The sequence below is a fragment of the Argentina anserina genome, chromosome 6 (assembly GCF_933775445.1).
Source record: "Argentina anserina chromosome 6, drPotAnse1.1, whole genome shotgun sequence".
Lineage (NCBI taxonomy): Eukaryota > Viridiplantae > Streptophyta > Magnoliopsida > Rosales > Rosaceae > Argentina > Argentina anserina.
The window spans coordinates 36,600,061-36,615,715 of NC_065877.1; the positions used below are offsets into that span (position 1 = coordinate 36,600,061).

Sequence of the window (15,655 nt, forward strand, 5' to 3'; positions counted from 1 at the left end):
GGTTACATAATGAATACGAAGTATAGCACTTCTATTGTTCAAAGATCTTACAACCAGAAAATACAAACAAACACAGCAGCAAGAGGATGGTGTCACGGTCGACAGCTAGGTGATCGATATCATAATTATATTTGTTTTGAACAAAATCAAAAGGATAACAGGTAGGTGAACTTTTAGACACAAGCTAGAGTCTCCTTAAAGAGATAATTGTCATCCTTAACGAGCAATCCCTGACAAGTAGCTAAATTAAAAGATTCGAAGGTCTTACTCTTTAAATTACACGAGATGACTTGTCCAGGACTATGCAGCAACAGAGATGAACTGTCCTCTTCTTCATTTTCATCTCGGTCAAGATAGAGAACCACAAACATTCCACAACGGATGTGCGGGAAGGAAGTGCACAAGGGATCAAGATCAACATTGTACTTGACATACCAACCAGAGTAGTCTCTTGGCATTTCCAACACTTGAAATTTAGTAAATGACAACCAGGCCATGGGTCCAAAAATATCGATTAGATGCAAATGACAACCGCTGGTCGACTCTTTGAAATATCTGGACTCTGTTTGAAACCATTTCATCTCGTAACAGTGAGGAACACCCCTAACAAACTTAACATGCTCTTCATCGATGTGATAGTATGACATCTCACAAAAGGTGCCTACCCAGTGAATTGCGCCATTCCAGTAGACCGCCCGTTGGTAGTCAAGACGGAAATTGATGCGGAAAGTAGAATTGAGAAGCCTCCAACTTCGAGTCTCAGACGAATAAATTTGTAATTGGAAATGGTAACAATCTGGTACATCTTTAATGGTGTTAAGGCAGATAACTTTGTAATGAGGTGATCGGGAAGGGTCAAAAGCCAAAAAGAGGCCAATGATGTAGGCTGCTTCTCCTAGCTCACCAGCACCAATTGCAGGGCATGGAGGAACTGTGAGAGTCAAGAACTGACTACTTGTGGGATTGAGAATAAAATATGGGGATCTACAACTAGATGGTGCACCAACGGGAGAGCACAAGAAGAGGCCATTGCATGAGTCCCTAATCTCAATGCAGCCATATTGGTTTGCAATGACATCAAGAGGATTCCAGCTAGCGGAATTGTGGCTATGGTTTGCATGGTAAATACCACTGGAATAATTAGAACGAGGAAAAGGGATAATAGAGAAGTTCGTGGAATTGTGGGAAAAGACAGCGGAGATGGAGGAGTGGGGGTTTTGAAGGGTGTGGCGGTGACAAAATTTGGGGTCGGAGATAAGAGAGAGCCAACGCTTGGAGACACATTTGAAGCGGAGCAAAGGTATAGCTGGCACGCGTAAAAGGATTTCGATAAGGAGTTCTTCTATGTTGGTTACGGTTTCTGCTAAGGTGCAGCTGCGAAGTTTTAAGTTGAGTCTCTGCTGCACCATATTTGATCTCTATAAACTATAGAGCAGCAGGTTTGAGCCATATATATACTTATATAGACTCTTGTAAACAAATCCTGGTAAAACTTTCCTCAATCCAATCCTGAATGGGATTTAGTTTTCGTTTCACTTTAGAACTTGTGTAGTTTGCCACTTTATTATTGTCACTGACTAACTGGTCATCGATCGAGTCTGCTCTATTTAAAAATTTACTCGATTGGTAAAAAAATGATCGGCTAAGGTTATTGAATTGGGTGGACTGACGATGACGCATGCTATATTATATATGGAACAATCACGGACCAATTAAACAGGGGGAAAAATTTGCGTACAAACTAGTATGTACACGTGCGTTCAAACTCTCGTTTATTTACACATTTTGGAAATATAAATACATGATTTTAACCGTTCAAAAATTTAGTTTATTACTAAAGATCATTTATGTAAAAGATCAACATAAACAAAAATCGTCTTCATAGTGGATTGCATCAAACAAATTGACGGTTGATCATGAGATTATTAACTTTCACCAAAACCATTCATTTGTTTGATGCAATCGACTATGAAGACGATTTTTGTTTATGTTGATCTTTTACATAAATGATCTTTAGTAATAAACTAAATTTTTGAACGGTTAAAATCGTGTATTTATATTTCCAAAATGTGCAAATAAATGAGAGTTTAGACGCACGCGTACATAATAGTTTGTACGCAAGTTTTTTCCTTAAACAGGCTAGTATAAAAAGATAATTTCATCATAAATCTGCTACTTAATTAATTACATCTTAGAGACACATATGAATATATAATCAAGATGTTGAATACTGCATGAGTAAAAGAAGAACGTACTTGATTGCATACATATCGGAGTTGAAATAGTACGTGCATGAATGCCTGGTATTCAAAACGTACTTGATTGCACCACCTGTTCAAATGTTGAAAATCATGTCAATTATGCCCTCTCATCTCAATCTCACCCCCACTTCGCACTCTCCAGAACACGCCATAGCAGACCTCGGTGGCGGATCCAGCCCAAGACTTGTCTAGGCTAGATCTCATACAACAATATTCACCCCAAATTTTTTAATATATTAGTACTAATAAAAATATATATATATATATAATTCAATTATTAGTATGTATTTCTCGTACACGAAAGTATTCTTCTTCTTAAATTTCATCAAAGATTCTCAAGTTTATAATATTCTTGTTACTCTATATATCAAATATGAAATTGTAAGGAAGAGTTATTAAGTTTCAATCTAATTAATTTGAGAAAAAAATTTGTTTAAGTATTTTAATTTGTCATCAATTTTCAGAGATGTTATTAACCCAATCAGGATGTGGAAATAGGTAACCGTACTTAAAAGATAGAAAAAGCGGGCCTTGTGTTTGGTTCTTTGGAGTTCTAGAGTTGGTCAGAATCTGATTCTTGTCTCTCATTTTTCATCCACACCCAAAGCTACCCCCTTCTATAAAGGCGAGGCTATGACTTCTAACTCGCGTCTTAAGCTTTCATAGGCCCTTAGGACTTCTCAAAGAAGAACTCACCCTATTCCTATCTAAGGCGGAAGGAAGGTTCTTTCAGAACCTATCTAGCTATCCATTTTAGAGCTGTAAATAGAAGAAAGCTACAATCTAATAAAGCTTGCAGGCAAGGAAAGGTATTCCCCTATCCTCCGTTCTTGGCTAGCATCCAGGCTGCCATAGTTAGCTACATCCCTCAGGGTTAAACATCCAGAAAGTCACGCAGTTACATCGAACTATCAACCAAGAAGCTTAGAAGTCCTTTTTCCTTTTAATAACAGTGGAATCCCAGCCCAACACTATCGAAAACATATGAAAAAGAAATCAAGATACCCTCTTGAACTCCATCGCTGGCGGTCCGATCCATTCCCCAAAAAACTTAAGTAAACTTCCAGTCAAGCAGCGTCGTCACTATCCAAACATCGCCGTAGCCACGCCCGTCTTCGTCGCCGTTAATTTTTGTACCAGTACTGTAACATGCTTAAGTAGATTCACAATCAAAAACTAGATTCAAGGGTTTTGTCTGTTCATAATGAAAGATAAATATTGGGTTTGGGGTCTGCGGTGGTGGGGTTACTTAGTTAGGGAGATGAGATGAGATGAGATGAGATGAGAGTAGGGGCAAACTGACATTTAACTTTCAGACTTCTAACAAATGGTGCCACGTCTCATTTCACTTTTCCCACATCAGACAGCTAACAGACTATTTGGATGGAGGACGACGGAATGGAATATTAATAGTTTGAGCCTTTGAGGTGTAATTAGTCGAAATTAAAATCTAAAAAGTAAATTGTCGAAACACTCAAAATTAAAAAGAGTGACTAGTATTTTATTTAGGAACGATCACAGGCGGAGGTCCGCAAAACCTTAATTATGCGGACGGGCACGTGCCGACCATTCAATCAAGCTTATTTTTGCGCGGTCCCACCCCATCTCCTTCTTCTTTCTGTCTTCTCCCCAACCCAGAAACCTCTCATTTCTATCTCAATTTAAAACGAAAGATTTTGAGATCTTTCAAACCTCTCCTTTGTAGAAACCCATTCAAATTAGAGAGCTTGGACTTGATTGAAAACTAGAGAGATTATCCATTCAAAATTGTTCCCCTTGCTTAATTGATTCTCAACGCTAGTACATAGTATTGACCCCTACTTGATATGAAATCATTGATTCACTCTTGAGATCTCAAATCAAAACGGAACCAGAAACTCAGTTATGTAAATCAATAATGCACTCAAACTGCCAAATCGATTAGGAAAAAATATGGGAGTTCATAACATTAGTGCCAACAGACCATATCACTTGCGCCACCATCCCAGCTTCAAACTCTACTTCAATTTACATTTGCTCTTCCCCTCCAACATTCTCAGAATCCAATAATCTTCTTTCTTGGACATAATGAACCTAAAACTTTCAACTTTCTCATTTTTTGTAATTTTAATAAATCTCAATCTTCACAGTATCATCCCCTATGACCCTTGCAGGCTCAAAGTTACCATTAGTCATAACAAAGTGGGTCATGTTCGTGTTTTGATTTACATGCGTTCTTGGGTTGCTTGTGTGTGATTCAAGATTTATAATTTCTAACAAAGTGGGTCAGATTCTCTTTTTGGATTTGCGGTGAGGAGTGGAGAAACATAGCAGATAGTGTTGAATAATTGGATGAGGATCGAAGAAGATGATATTTAGTGATTTAAGTAGGTCCCGCATAAATGTTAAATGACTAGATTGCTGACACGCGTCCGTCCTCACTTTTCTAATTTTGGGGAGGTGCGCTTCTGATATAAGAGCATATCTAATGGTTTATGCTAAATTTGCTAATTAGGTTCAACAACTATTATTTGACACAGAGAAAATCTTCTAACCCAATATGCAAATTTATGGGAATTTGACATACCCTCAAACCATGTCAAAATTAACATATCTCAAAGGAAATGTCAATTATTTTGTTATTGTTCTTTCTCTTTCTATCTCTTCTCTTTTCTCTATTGTTCTCCCAATTGTATCTAATTTTAATACTTGTTTAATGCTTGTTTAAGTTTTAAATTTAACATTTTCATTAGAGATGAAATTAGTCAAATTTGTAAAAGTTAAATTTGTCATGTCACATATCAAATTCATTTGACAAACAAATTTAACATTCTCATTGAGGATGCTCTAAGTGCTTCAAGTCTTAATGCGTCTAATATTTATACAAAAAAACTACGACAGTCTAGTTTCTATTAACCGAATACAATACTTGTTGGCAAAAGTCAATTCTTGAATGTAACTTGTTCGAACTTTAAACATCAGAAACCATTAATTTCTAACTTAGTTTTAAACATGATTAATCTTTTTTTGGTGGAAAAAATGATTTCTACAAAATAAAGAAAGCAATGGAATAACATTTATATAATAATGCCAAGTGTCAAAGGAATACGAAATATAGCACTTTTATTGTTCAAAGATCTTACAACCAGAAAAAACAAACAGACAGACAGCTGCAAGAGGATGGTGTCACAGTCGACAGCTAGGTGATATTATAATTATATTTGTTTTGAACAAAATCCAAAGGATAACAGGTAGCTGAACTTTTAGACACAAGCTAGAGTCTCCTTAAAGACATAATTGTGATTCTTAACGAGGAATCCCTGACAAGTACCTAAATTAAAAGATTCGAAGGTCTTACTCTTTAAGTAAAACGAGAAGACTTGTCCAGGACTATGCAGCAACAGAGATGAACTGTCCTCCTCTTCATTTTCATCTCGGTCAAGAAAGAGAACCACAAACATTCCACAACGGATGTGCCGGAAGGAAGTGCACAAGGGATCAAGATCAACATTGTACTTGACATACCAACCAGAGTAGTCTCTTCGCATTTCCAACACTTCAAATTTAGTAAATGACAACCCGGCCATGGGTCCAAAAATATCAATTAGATGCAAATGACGACGGCTGGTTGACTCTTTGAAATATCTGGACTCTCTTTGAAACCATTTCATCTCGTGACAGTGAGGAACACCCCTAACAAACTTAACATGCTCTTCATCGATGTGATAGTATGACATCTCACGGAAGGTGCCTACCCAGTGAATTGCGCCATTCCAGTAGACCGCCTTTTGGTAGTCAACACGGATATTCATGCGGAATGTAGAATTGAGAAGCCTCCAACTTCGAGTCTCAGACGAATAAATTTGTAATTGGTAATGGTTACAATATGATACATCTTTAATGGTGTTAAGACAGATAACTTTGTAATGAGGTGATCTGGAAGGGTCAAAAGCCAAAAAGAGGCCAATGATGTAGGCAGCTTCTCCTAGCTCACCAGCAGCAATTGCAGGGCATGGTGGAACTGTAAGGGTCAAGAACTGACTAGTTGTGGGATTGAGAATAAAATATGGGGATCTACAACTAGATGGTGCACGAACGGGAGAACACAAGAAGAGTCCATTGCATGAGTCCCTGATCTCAATGCAGCCATATTGGTTTGCAATGACATCCAGAGGATTCCAGCTAGCGGAATTGTGGCTATGGTTTGCATGGTAAATACCACTGGAATAATTAGCATGAGGAAAAGGGATAATAGAGAAGTTCTTGGAATTGTGGGAAAAGACAGCAGAGATGGCGGAGTGGGGGTTTTGAAGGGTGTGGCGGTGACAAAATTTGAGGTCGGAGATAAGAGAGAGCCAACGCTTGGAGACACATTTGAAGCGGAGCAAAGGTATAGCTGGCACGCGTAAAAGGATTTCGATAAGGAGTTCTTCTATGTTGGTTACGGTTTCTGCTAAGGTGCTGCTGCGAAGTTTTAAGTTGAGTCTCTGCTGCACCATATTTGATCTCTATAAACTATAGAGCAGTATGTTTGAGCCATATATATACTTTAAGGGTCTATATTAAATAACTCCTGGTAAAACAAGGAAACCTTATCAATCCAATCCTGAATGGATTTTAGTTTTCGTTTCACTTTGGGACTTTAGTATTTTGCCACTATATTATTGTCATTGACTAACTGGTAATCGATCGTGTCTGCTCTATTGAAGAATTTACTCGACTGGTAAAAATAAAAGATCAGCTGAGGTTATTGAATTGGGTGGACTGACGATGACGCGAGCTGAGTTATATATGGAACAACCACGAACCAATTAAACAGGTGAATATAGAAGGAGAATTTCATCAGAAATCTGCTACTAATTAATTAATTACATCTTAGAGAGACATATGATAGAATATATTATCAAGATGTTGAATACTGCATGAGTAAAAGAAGAACGTACTTGATTGCATACACACCGGAGTTGAAAGAGTACGTACATGAACGCCTGGTATTCAAATTGTTCCCCATCTCCAGATTATATATATGCCTCATTTTCCGGAATAACCCCCAGCGTCGATGGATCAATTCGCCTGGAATCAGTGGAATGAAGCTTAACACAAAGTAGCACCACTCTCGATCGACTCCTAGTCTACTTGGACTATGTACGTTCAAGTTCGCCCTTGCAGCAAATATATATGCTAATCTGTTCAGATTTTCGATTTCCAGCAGAAACTTGGGTACTACTTCAACACTCCCCTTCTAGCTAGTTAATAGCTTAATATTTATCGTGAAGATCAGTTTCGCTTGCTTGCCTAAGAAACTTTTCAATCTATCGATCCTTGCCGTCAATGCATACATAATATTGACATATACACACTTAAATCCATCAATCATGTTCAGTACTCATCGCCAGTTCAATTATTTCATTTCTTCAAATCCACACAAGCCGCCTCTTCCGTCCAAATGAACTTAACCTGTTAAACATATGGGATGATTATTGATAAATAATGTTAATAATATTAATAACAAAAGATCAATATCGTTTATTACATTGCAAAGGATGATTATTATGCTTGTTCTAGAAAAAAAAAAAGGTAAATCTGTACGTTTAAGTAATATTACTATCAGATACATGCATGTTTCATGCACTTTTTTTTTTTATCAAAATGTTTCATGCACTTGATTCGCAATAATTAAAACCCTGAGAAGAATATGTATATGAAGTTATGAACCCAAGGTCGGCTGGTCGGGCTACTCCAGTGGTTTTCCTCCCCAATCAAATCAAAACATCAAATAAAATTTAAAACAAGTTTGAAAGGAAAAGAACGAATAATCGGATGGTTAGCTATTAGAGATCGATTTGTTTATCCATTCCTATCGTATCTCCAGTTGCAAACGCCGTTTAACCTATTCCTGGAACACTTTATAGTTCATATTAATCTTATCAGACGATAACCACGGCAGCTGAGCTGAATTTTATTGGCGATGTCCACCAACACTATTTATTATCATTTACATATCTGAATATATGATTAACTGATTGAGACATCGTGTTTGCATATATACTCCATTATTCCAGCTGAGCTGGAATCTTGAGCACCAGATTATATATGCATGTAGACATGAATATTTAAATATAATTAAAACGAGCTAGAAGATTTTCATGACATTGTGGAGCTATATCGATAAATCTGAAAGTAGCAGGAAAAGAGAAGCACGTAATGTTGTATAAGTGAAGCAACAGTGTTGAATAATGCAGGTTGCAGGAGACTGGAACAGAAGCTAAAAGGTATATATATACTGATATACTGATCGATATACATATATATAATTAAGATTATTACTAAACTTTAATCCCGTCTTGGTAGTCAATTGTGGCAGTACTTAATAATCGGTTATGTACTTATGTTTTATTTTATTTTTTTCATCAAATCCTAAGATGAAAAAAGATAGCTAGCAAATAATCTTACTATATCTTCTTGTATTTTATCATTGTATTCAAGATCAAATCCATTTAGGATGACTAATTAGTTAGTGATCAGTTTACCACAGGTATATGAATAATCCACGCTAATTAGTTAGTATATTTAGAACTCAGGTATGTATATAAGTTTTTGCATCTTAAGTAATCTGTAATCTGTACACAGTTAATCAATTGTCATGCCTCCCATAAGTATGTAATGCAATTAAGTTTTAAGTTTTAAGTTTTACCCTAAAGGTAACACATGTTTTACTTTAAAGATAGTTCGACACTTTGACCACGTACCTAGCTATCTGCCCTTCCAGTTTTAGTTATTCCCACATAAAGTAGTATTATTTACCAACCAAATCCATGTAATTACTCATTCCATGTATTTGGAATATAGCTAGCAGCTGGGGTTTAATCTTTTAATTTGAGACTTCAATTTCCTTGGTTCCCCACGACCTGGCTTTATATCAGTTCTTGATGCATGCCCTTAGACAAAAACCCAGTGACCCAGACGGTGATGGACCCAAGTAAAAGAGGTCAGGTAAGGCCACAGTAAAAATAATAATGGAGAAATTTGTCATTCATTTCTATGTGCACTTCGTGCCCATTTTACAAATAAATTACAAATTTTTTTTATAAGAAATATAGTTATAAATTTATTGAGAAAAATAGTAATTTATTGAGAAAAATTTATAAAGTAGGCATGAGATGATCACAGTAGAAGTAAGCAACAAATTTACATCCGTCAAATTAATGACAAGACTTAAACTAGTATGCCAGTCAAGTTTGCTCATCTATCATTCTACCTTACCTGTCAACAACACCACAGAACAACAGAGTATTAGTCCATTAGATTTAACTTTGGAGCTATATGAATTAACAAACATCTATATATATATATATTGCTAAATTAAGATTCGAGAGAAAATCAATTGATCTGATCTTAGAGCATTTTTAACATGGAATTATAATCCTACCGACCTTAGACTTTATTGTATATTTATACATACATATATATATATATGCGCTTAACTAATGTCGGTAATTCATAGTGTTTTTAGTTTGTATTAAAGTTTCTTGTTGGCGTAAGCATTTGAGATTAAGGCTCAGTTTGATCCCGACGTGTGATTCAGAAAATCTGCACTTGTAAATTGAATCAGCGGGCATTTTTTAAAAACTGATTCACTAAACATCTTAATCAATATTTAAAAATTTAAGCCAATAATCTGAACTAAAATCCGGTCAAACACTATCTAAACATTTAATACCTGATCAGCTCGGCTTTTAAGAACACGGTCCGCCTAACGTTCTTCTTTGATATATAGTGGAGTTGAATCAACGGCCAGAGTTAGAGCAGCTCTAACGTCCAGCCTCCATGCAAATCCTCCGCCGTCCATTCTCCACAAATCACAAGGCACCATTTGCGAGTAGGAACAGTACTTCTCCTTCTCGTTGTTACCCGCAGTGAAACTCAGCTTCACCTGGCATGTAAACGCCGAGTGTGTACCAGGCAGCTCCTCGTTCATCGCTAACCACACTGCTACTTCCGGCACCTGCCACGTCATCGCCACCATCCTCCTGAATGGTCCGTTAAGCCACCGAACCTTGTTCCAACTGTCGGAAATAAACCCAGGACACGAATCAACCTCTAGACTCCTCATTCTCTCCTCGTCTGTACTGATGATTCCAAACCCTTGAGGAGGTTGAACCTTCCTGCATGTCCCTGTCACACACTCGACCGTCACCCACGACTCCACTCTACCCATCCGCTCCACCACCGCCGTCTGATCCACCGCCGAATCATCAGCCCCCATGTTATTTTCTCTTCCGATCTTACTAAGGCTCAACCACTGACTATAATTTTCCTCAATAGTAGAATCAATCTCACGACAACTAGATCCGAGTTCCGTCAAGTGGTTGCCGCCATCGCTGCTCTTCTCGATCTCCGGCAACAGCTGCAGAGTCACAACGCGCTTACGCTCCTCCCTTTCTTTTCCATTTTCCTTATCCTTGCGAACCCTAACGTACTTTCTCTTATTTATCCCCCTCAAACCACGCACTTTACTCTCACCTGCCGGTTGCTCACCCGAACCTGATCCGCTGGCGACCGGCTTCGGCGCAATCGGTCGGAATCTCAACATTATCTGAGTCAATACAGACTTTTCCTGCGCACCACCGGCGCAACTTACCATAGGCCACCCTTCTCCGCCATCCATCGGCCACTGCTAGTCTGCTACACCTTCCCCACCACCGTCTCTCTCTCTCTCTCTCTCTCTCTCTCTCTCTCTCTCTCCTCTTTTAACTTGAATTTTCAATCGGCTATTTACAATTATGGCGAGAGAACCAGTGAGAGAGAGACTGAAACAAACACTTACAACTCCCACCTGGCTACGGCTACATCCCTTCAATCTTATTGGCCAAGTTCTCACCGGGTGGGGACCACCGTTTGTAATTGGAGAGCACGGTCCCACCTATCGTCCAATCGGAACGCAGACGGGGTGTCAGGCACTGGCTGAAAGAAAGGCTACCCGTGGGTAGCCTTGGGCTTAGTGTTACTGTGTTAGTGATATTGGCCGCCTGGGTAGTTCGAGAAAGCCCAATACGTGGTCGTTTTTCATTAGTGCTCATCAATAATATTCTTGCTGGAACAGCGACTACGTTAAAAGCTCCACGCGAACAGGGAAGCGTGAGGCACACTCCTACGGAGGGGTCGATTATGAGGGAAACCACGTGGGAGATGTGCGAGTGGTGAAGAATTAGCGGTCGTTGTGATTAGTCACTATAGACTAGGACGCGTGGTTGGTCTTTTGGGCTTGTGAATCTTACGGTAAGATTTTTGACGCCATTCGAGAAGACCAACAAAAGTTTATTTTCTAATTTATTTTTTCTATAAATGGAAGGGAAACGTTTTCCATAATCGATGTCAAAACTCAAAAAGTTTATGTTTCTTTAATCACTTATTTCCACAGTGCCGACACGTGGTTGACATCTGCGTCACCGAAACAGTTCCTATTCGACTGCGGACTGCTTACCCATAAACAAATTACCACAGAAAAGTAATTCTATTTTTACCAAAAAAAGCTCTACAAAATGTAGTAGATTTATTATTGAATGGTCCCAAACTCAATTCAAATTCCATAAACATTCATCAGATAGAAAAGAAAACAGTATAACATTATGCTTGAGACATATCCCTTCATTTTATGGAGATTATTTATATATCCCTCTAATTTATTAGTTGAACGATAAAAACTAAATTTGTAAAGTGTTTAACTTTTATGCTCTCTCTCTCTCTCTTCGTTAGGTAAAACCCACACTCTAAATTATATACTCCTACCCACACTCATATTTTGTATTCTTTTCATTCTATATACTACTTTAAGCTACTAAAAAAGTTGAAAAAAAAAACCTGTGTGCATTTTGAGACATATTTCAATTCCTAATGAGCAACTCCAACAAAAAAAATATACTTACCTTTCAATTTTATCTTTCTGAAGGAGGGTATACTTGGGATGCTCTTCATTATCTTAAAATTTATCCAATGCTGACTAAAAACGACATCTCAATCAAAGGAGCGTCCTTCCAGACTTTTTATTCTAACAATAAAATTACTAGGGTCAAGTTATGCATGAATACAAAACCTAAAAAAAATTGCTTATATATGAATTATATTTATTCCAAAAGTTTATATATATATATATATATATCTGTGTAAGTGTAAATGTGAGGATAATACCCGTATATACTTTCCTCGCTGTATGTCTATACGTAAAATATATACTATATATCAATATATGCACCAATCTGTGCGTTTTGCGTCTCGTACGTTATCCTCCCTTCTGTTTATCACTTTATCTAATGTAAGATAGCTACCAATCACGCTGTCGATGTCTTCTGGGTTTACTACTATTGTTGCAAATACTTTTACCTACTCCCAGAAGAAAAGACAATAGGGCACCAGCTCGCTTACTGGTTACATATCTAACTCTTCTGGTTCAATCTGTACTTATATCTGTTCATATATATATATATATATTTGTATATATATATGTATATATATATACACACACCACCCTACCTTTAAATTGCTTGATTGACAATGACCATTCTTCTGTGGTGCTGTGACTTCTGTCTTCTAATCAAAAGCTTAGATTTAGCTAGAACAAGATTAATATGTATTATACCTGATAATAATAATAAGAACCAGCCGGTCTTCCATTTTAAAGACCCAAACTGAGCGCAGCCTTCATGTCCAGCCTCCAAGCCAACTTCCCACCCTCCACCATCCTCCATACATCACAGGGCACCACCATTTTCGAACACTTCTTGTTCTGCCAAGTGTGCTGCAGTTTCACCCTGCAACTGAACGCCGGGTTCTCATTTTCCGGCAACTCCGCCTTCACCACCAGCCAAACCCTAACCTCCGGCGACTGCTCGTCTCGCCCTTGCCTAACCATCTTCTTATAAGCCTCGTTCACCCACTGAACTCTGTTAAAACCGTCTGATACAAACCCCGGACACGTGTCCTTCTCCAAACTCCTCACTTTCTCAACGTCCGTATAACCTAATCCTCGTACATCCATGCACGTGTCTGTCACGCTTTCCACCGTCACCCGCGACTCCACAACCGGCACCGGAGCAGCTTCTACCAACCTGCCTCGGTCAGATCCAGCCTCCAGTTTTGTTATATCAGTCCAGCCATTGAACGGTCTTGTGTTTAACCACGAAGTTAGGTGGTCCTGAATATCTGGAGTTCTCTCAAACTTCTGGTCAAGACTTAACCAAGATCTGATACCTGATACTTCTCCGCCGTCTCTGGAGCTTGCTTCTCCGGGCAAAAGCTGAAGCGTGACGGCGGTCGAGTTTATCATACCGGTTTTTGCATCTGCTGTTGAAGATCTATTACTTTTCAGTCTTTTCTTGGCACGAATGTTCCTCCTCTTAACTCTCCTGCTCGGAGTATTATACAAGCTTCTGTTATCAGTCTCGGGGACAGTACCACCTGAAGAGGAAACTCCGGGGACCGGTTTGGGAGCGATTGGACGGAATCTGAGCATTATCCGGTTGATTATCGTTTTCTCCTGACCACCTCCACCGCCGTATGCCACGTACCGTCCACCTCCGCCGTCCATGACTCTCTTCAGCCTCCTCTCCCGACGATCTGGCCGATCTCCGGCTATGTGTTTCTCTCTCTTTCTGTCTCTCTCTGCCTCTCTCTCTCTCTCTCTCTGTAGTCTCTCCGGTTAGCTGAAGCGATAATCATAGCAACGGAGCAGAGAAGCACCACGTGTCTAGGGCACCTCTCCAACAGCGCTCAAAGGCCATTGGCTGATACGTTTGCGTGGGGGTCCCACCTAAAGCTGGCGTCCAATGGTGTAATCGAGTTCTGAGATCAGCGGGCCCCACGTGGCCAATGAGGTGCGGGTGGGTGTAAACCACTCGGGAGAAAAAGGAGGGACACGTGTGCCTTGGTTTTGGCGGAATATCATTTTCATTCCAACTGAAGTGGAGAGTGGAGACTGGTTTCTTTTAATCCGAAATGTTCGACAAAGAGCACACGTGGTTTGACGAGATTAGCCAAAAGAAATAAATCTCGTTCCCAACAGTGGTGGCGCGTGAGGGGATTGATTGATTGTTCGTTAAGGGGAGTGGAGGGGACCACTGCACTTTCCCTTCGTTTAATCAAATGGTAACGCGTGTTTGGCCATCCCAGCTCTCACTTTTTATTTGTTGACCTTTTCTTCTAGGCTTCATAATAAGGTCGATCCAGCTCTAACTCGGTTCGTGTTCGATTTGTGCTTCTGCTTCGTTTGAGTTGAGCTTCATAATAAGAGAGTTGAGAAACGAGTTCAGTGTTATGTTTCGAACAGATGATGATACTCTAAGACACGTGGGGAAGTAAATTTGTTGTTCATTTTTTTTACCACCCTCATATTCACTTATTTAGATGAAAATCATGTGTTTTTTATGTATTATATATATTTAAATTAATTATCAATTTATTTTTACCATATATTATTAATTTATATAAATAACTATAATTATATCATAATTAATTTAAGACACATAATTTTCATTTAAGTTAATGGGCATGAGCGTTGTCAGAAAAAATAGTCGGTAAATTTTGAAGTGTTGTAATTTTTTGACATGACAGATATGGCGAAGAAAGCATAACGGATTAGTTATAACAAGTTAACAACCAACCTCACATATGATTATGCTTTGTTGGAGGAGAAACCGAGAAAGAGAAAAATCGATTGTGATGTACCCTAGTGGTTGACTAGTAACATGAAGAAATGTGAGAAACTTTAAACTTACCCAACATGTTCCAATGAATACCAATTGGAACATGTTATTTAGTTGCCTAACAGGAAGTTCAAAGTTTATGTTGTCGTGAGACTCGTGACGCTTTTGTTAGGCCGACTAGTCTATTATAGGCTGATACTACCATTTATAGATAACCCCAGATAAGTCTTGGAATTATAGTAGCAGGCTAGCAGCACATATCTCTGCTATACTGGCCGGGAAGATGGAGCGCATTCGCCGGACTCTGCAGTCTGCACCATTGGACCCTTTCATCTGAAATAGTGTGACACTGAGTGAGGTAACCGGAAACTTTGCCATGCTCGGTGTTGTTGGAGATGATTGTTAAACTGGAATAAGTACAGCAACTGAACTTGAATTCAATCTGGGACTTTGGTGTCCTGCATACAGTTCTGTACTTCTGTTTGTTCGTTCAAACTCCCAAAACCGACGAAAGAAACCTGAACAACACATGTAATCCCTTTTCTTGAATTCCATTGAAGTAGATTTCCTCAATGAAACTTGCAAAAAGGTTCGTGTTATGTTCTCTTATTATTCAACTGCCATTACATAACAACCGACTGGAGTTACAAGGACAGTAATCCAATCATGAGGATCTGGCACTGAATTGAAACTTAACCAAAACTCACATGCCCAAGA

At 38.7% G+C, this 15,655-nt stretch overlaps 4 protein-coding genes across 5 annotated transcripts; all 4 read right to left on the bottom strand.

Moving 5' to 3' along the window:
• Positions 1-45: 45 nt before the first annotated feature.
• LOC126797465 (F-box protein At5g07610-like) lies at positions 46-1,409 on the bottom strand. The gene has a single exon (XM_050524090.1). It carries the CDS (start codon positions 1,407-1,409, stop codon positions 174-176), a length of 1,236 nt encoding a protein of 411 aa, XP_050380047.1. The 3' UTR covers positions 46-173.
• Positions 1,410-5,423: 4,014 nt separating this feature from the next.
• Positions 5,424-6,739, bottom strand: LOC126797467 (F-box protein At5g07610-like). The gene has a single exon (XM_050524092.1). It carries the CDS (start codon positions 6,737-6,739, stop codon positions 5,504-5,506), a length of 1,236 nt encoding a protein of 411 aa, XP_050380049.1. The 3' UTR covers positions 5,424-5,503.
• Positions 6,740-7,065: 326 nt separating this feature from the next.
• On the bottom strand, positions 7,066-11,088 carry LOC126797987 (uncharacterized). Its single transcript, XM_050524790.1, has 2 exons — positions 9,961-11,088; positions 7,066-7,697 (listed from the first exon to the last, which is right to left on the bottom strand). Exon 1 carries the CDS (start codon positions 10,906-10,908, stop codon positions 9,994-9,996), a length of 915 nt encoding a protein of 304 aa, XP_050380747.1. The 5' UTR covers positions 10,909-11,088; the 3' UTR covers positions 7,066-7,697; positions 9,961-9,993.
• Positions 9,376-14,548, bottom strand: LOC126799943 (uncharacterized). 2 transcript variants are annotated; one of them, XR_007672669.1, is made up of 3 exons: positions 12,877-14,547; positions 12,167-12,288; positions 9,487-9,503 (listed from the first exon to the last, which is right to left on the bottom strand). XR_007672669.1 is itself a non-coding variant. In XM_050527206.1 (2 exons), the coding sequence occupies exon 1, from the start codon at positions 13,822-13,824 to the stop codon at positions 12,913-12,915; it is 912 nt and encodes a 303-aa protein (XP_050383163.1). In that variant the 5' UTR covers positions 13,825-14,548; the 3' UTR covers positions 9,376-9,503; positions 12,877-12,912. The 2 variants fall into 2 exon arrangements, 1 of the variants encoding a protein (XP_050383163.1); XM_050527206.1 differs by lacking the exon at positions 12,167-12,288 and having other exon boundaries at positions 9,376-9,503; positions 12,877-14,548.
• Between the last annotated feature and the right edge of the window lie 1,107 nt (positions 14,549-15,655).

Bases quoted from the DNA above. Each gene is read 5' to 3' on its own strand.
- LOC126797465 (XM_050524090.1), bottom strand. From the start codon at position 1,409: ATGGTGCAGCAGAGACTCAACTTAAAACTTCGCAGCTGCACCTTAGCA.
- LOC126797467 (XM_050524092.1), bottom strand. From the start codon at position 6,739: ATGGTGCAGCAGAGACTCAACTTAAAACTTCGCAGCAGCACCTTAGCA.
- LOC126797987 (XM_050524790.1), bottom strand. From the start codon at position 10,908: ATGGATGGCGGAGAAGGGTGGCCTATGGTAAGTTGCGCCGGTGGTGCG.
- LOC126799943 (XM_050527206.1), bottom strand. From the start codon at position 13,824: ATGGACGGCGGAGGTGGACGGTACGTGGCATACGGCGGTGGAGGTGGT.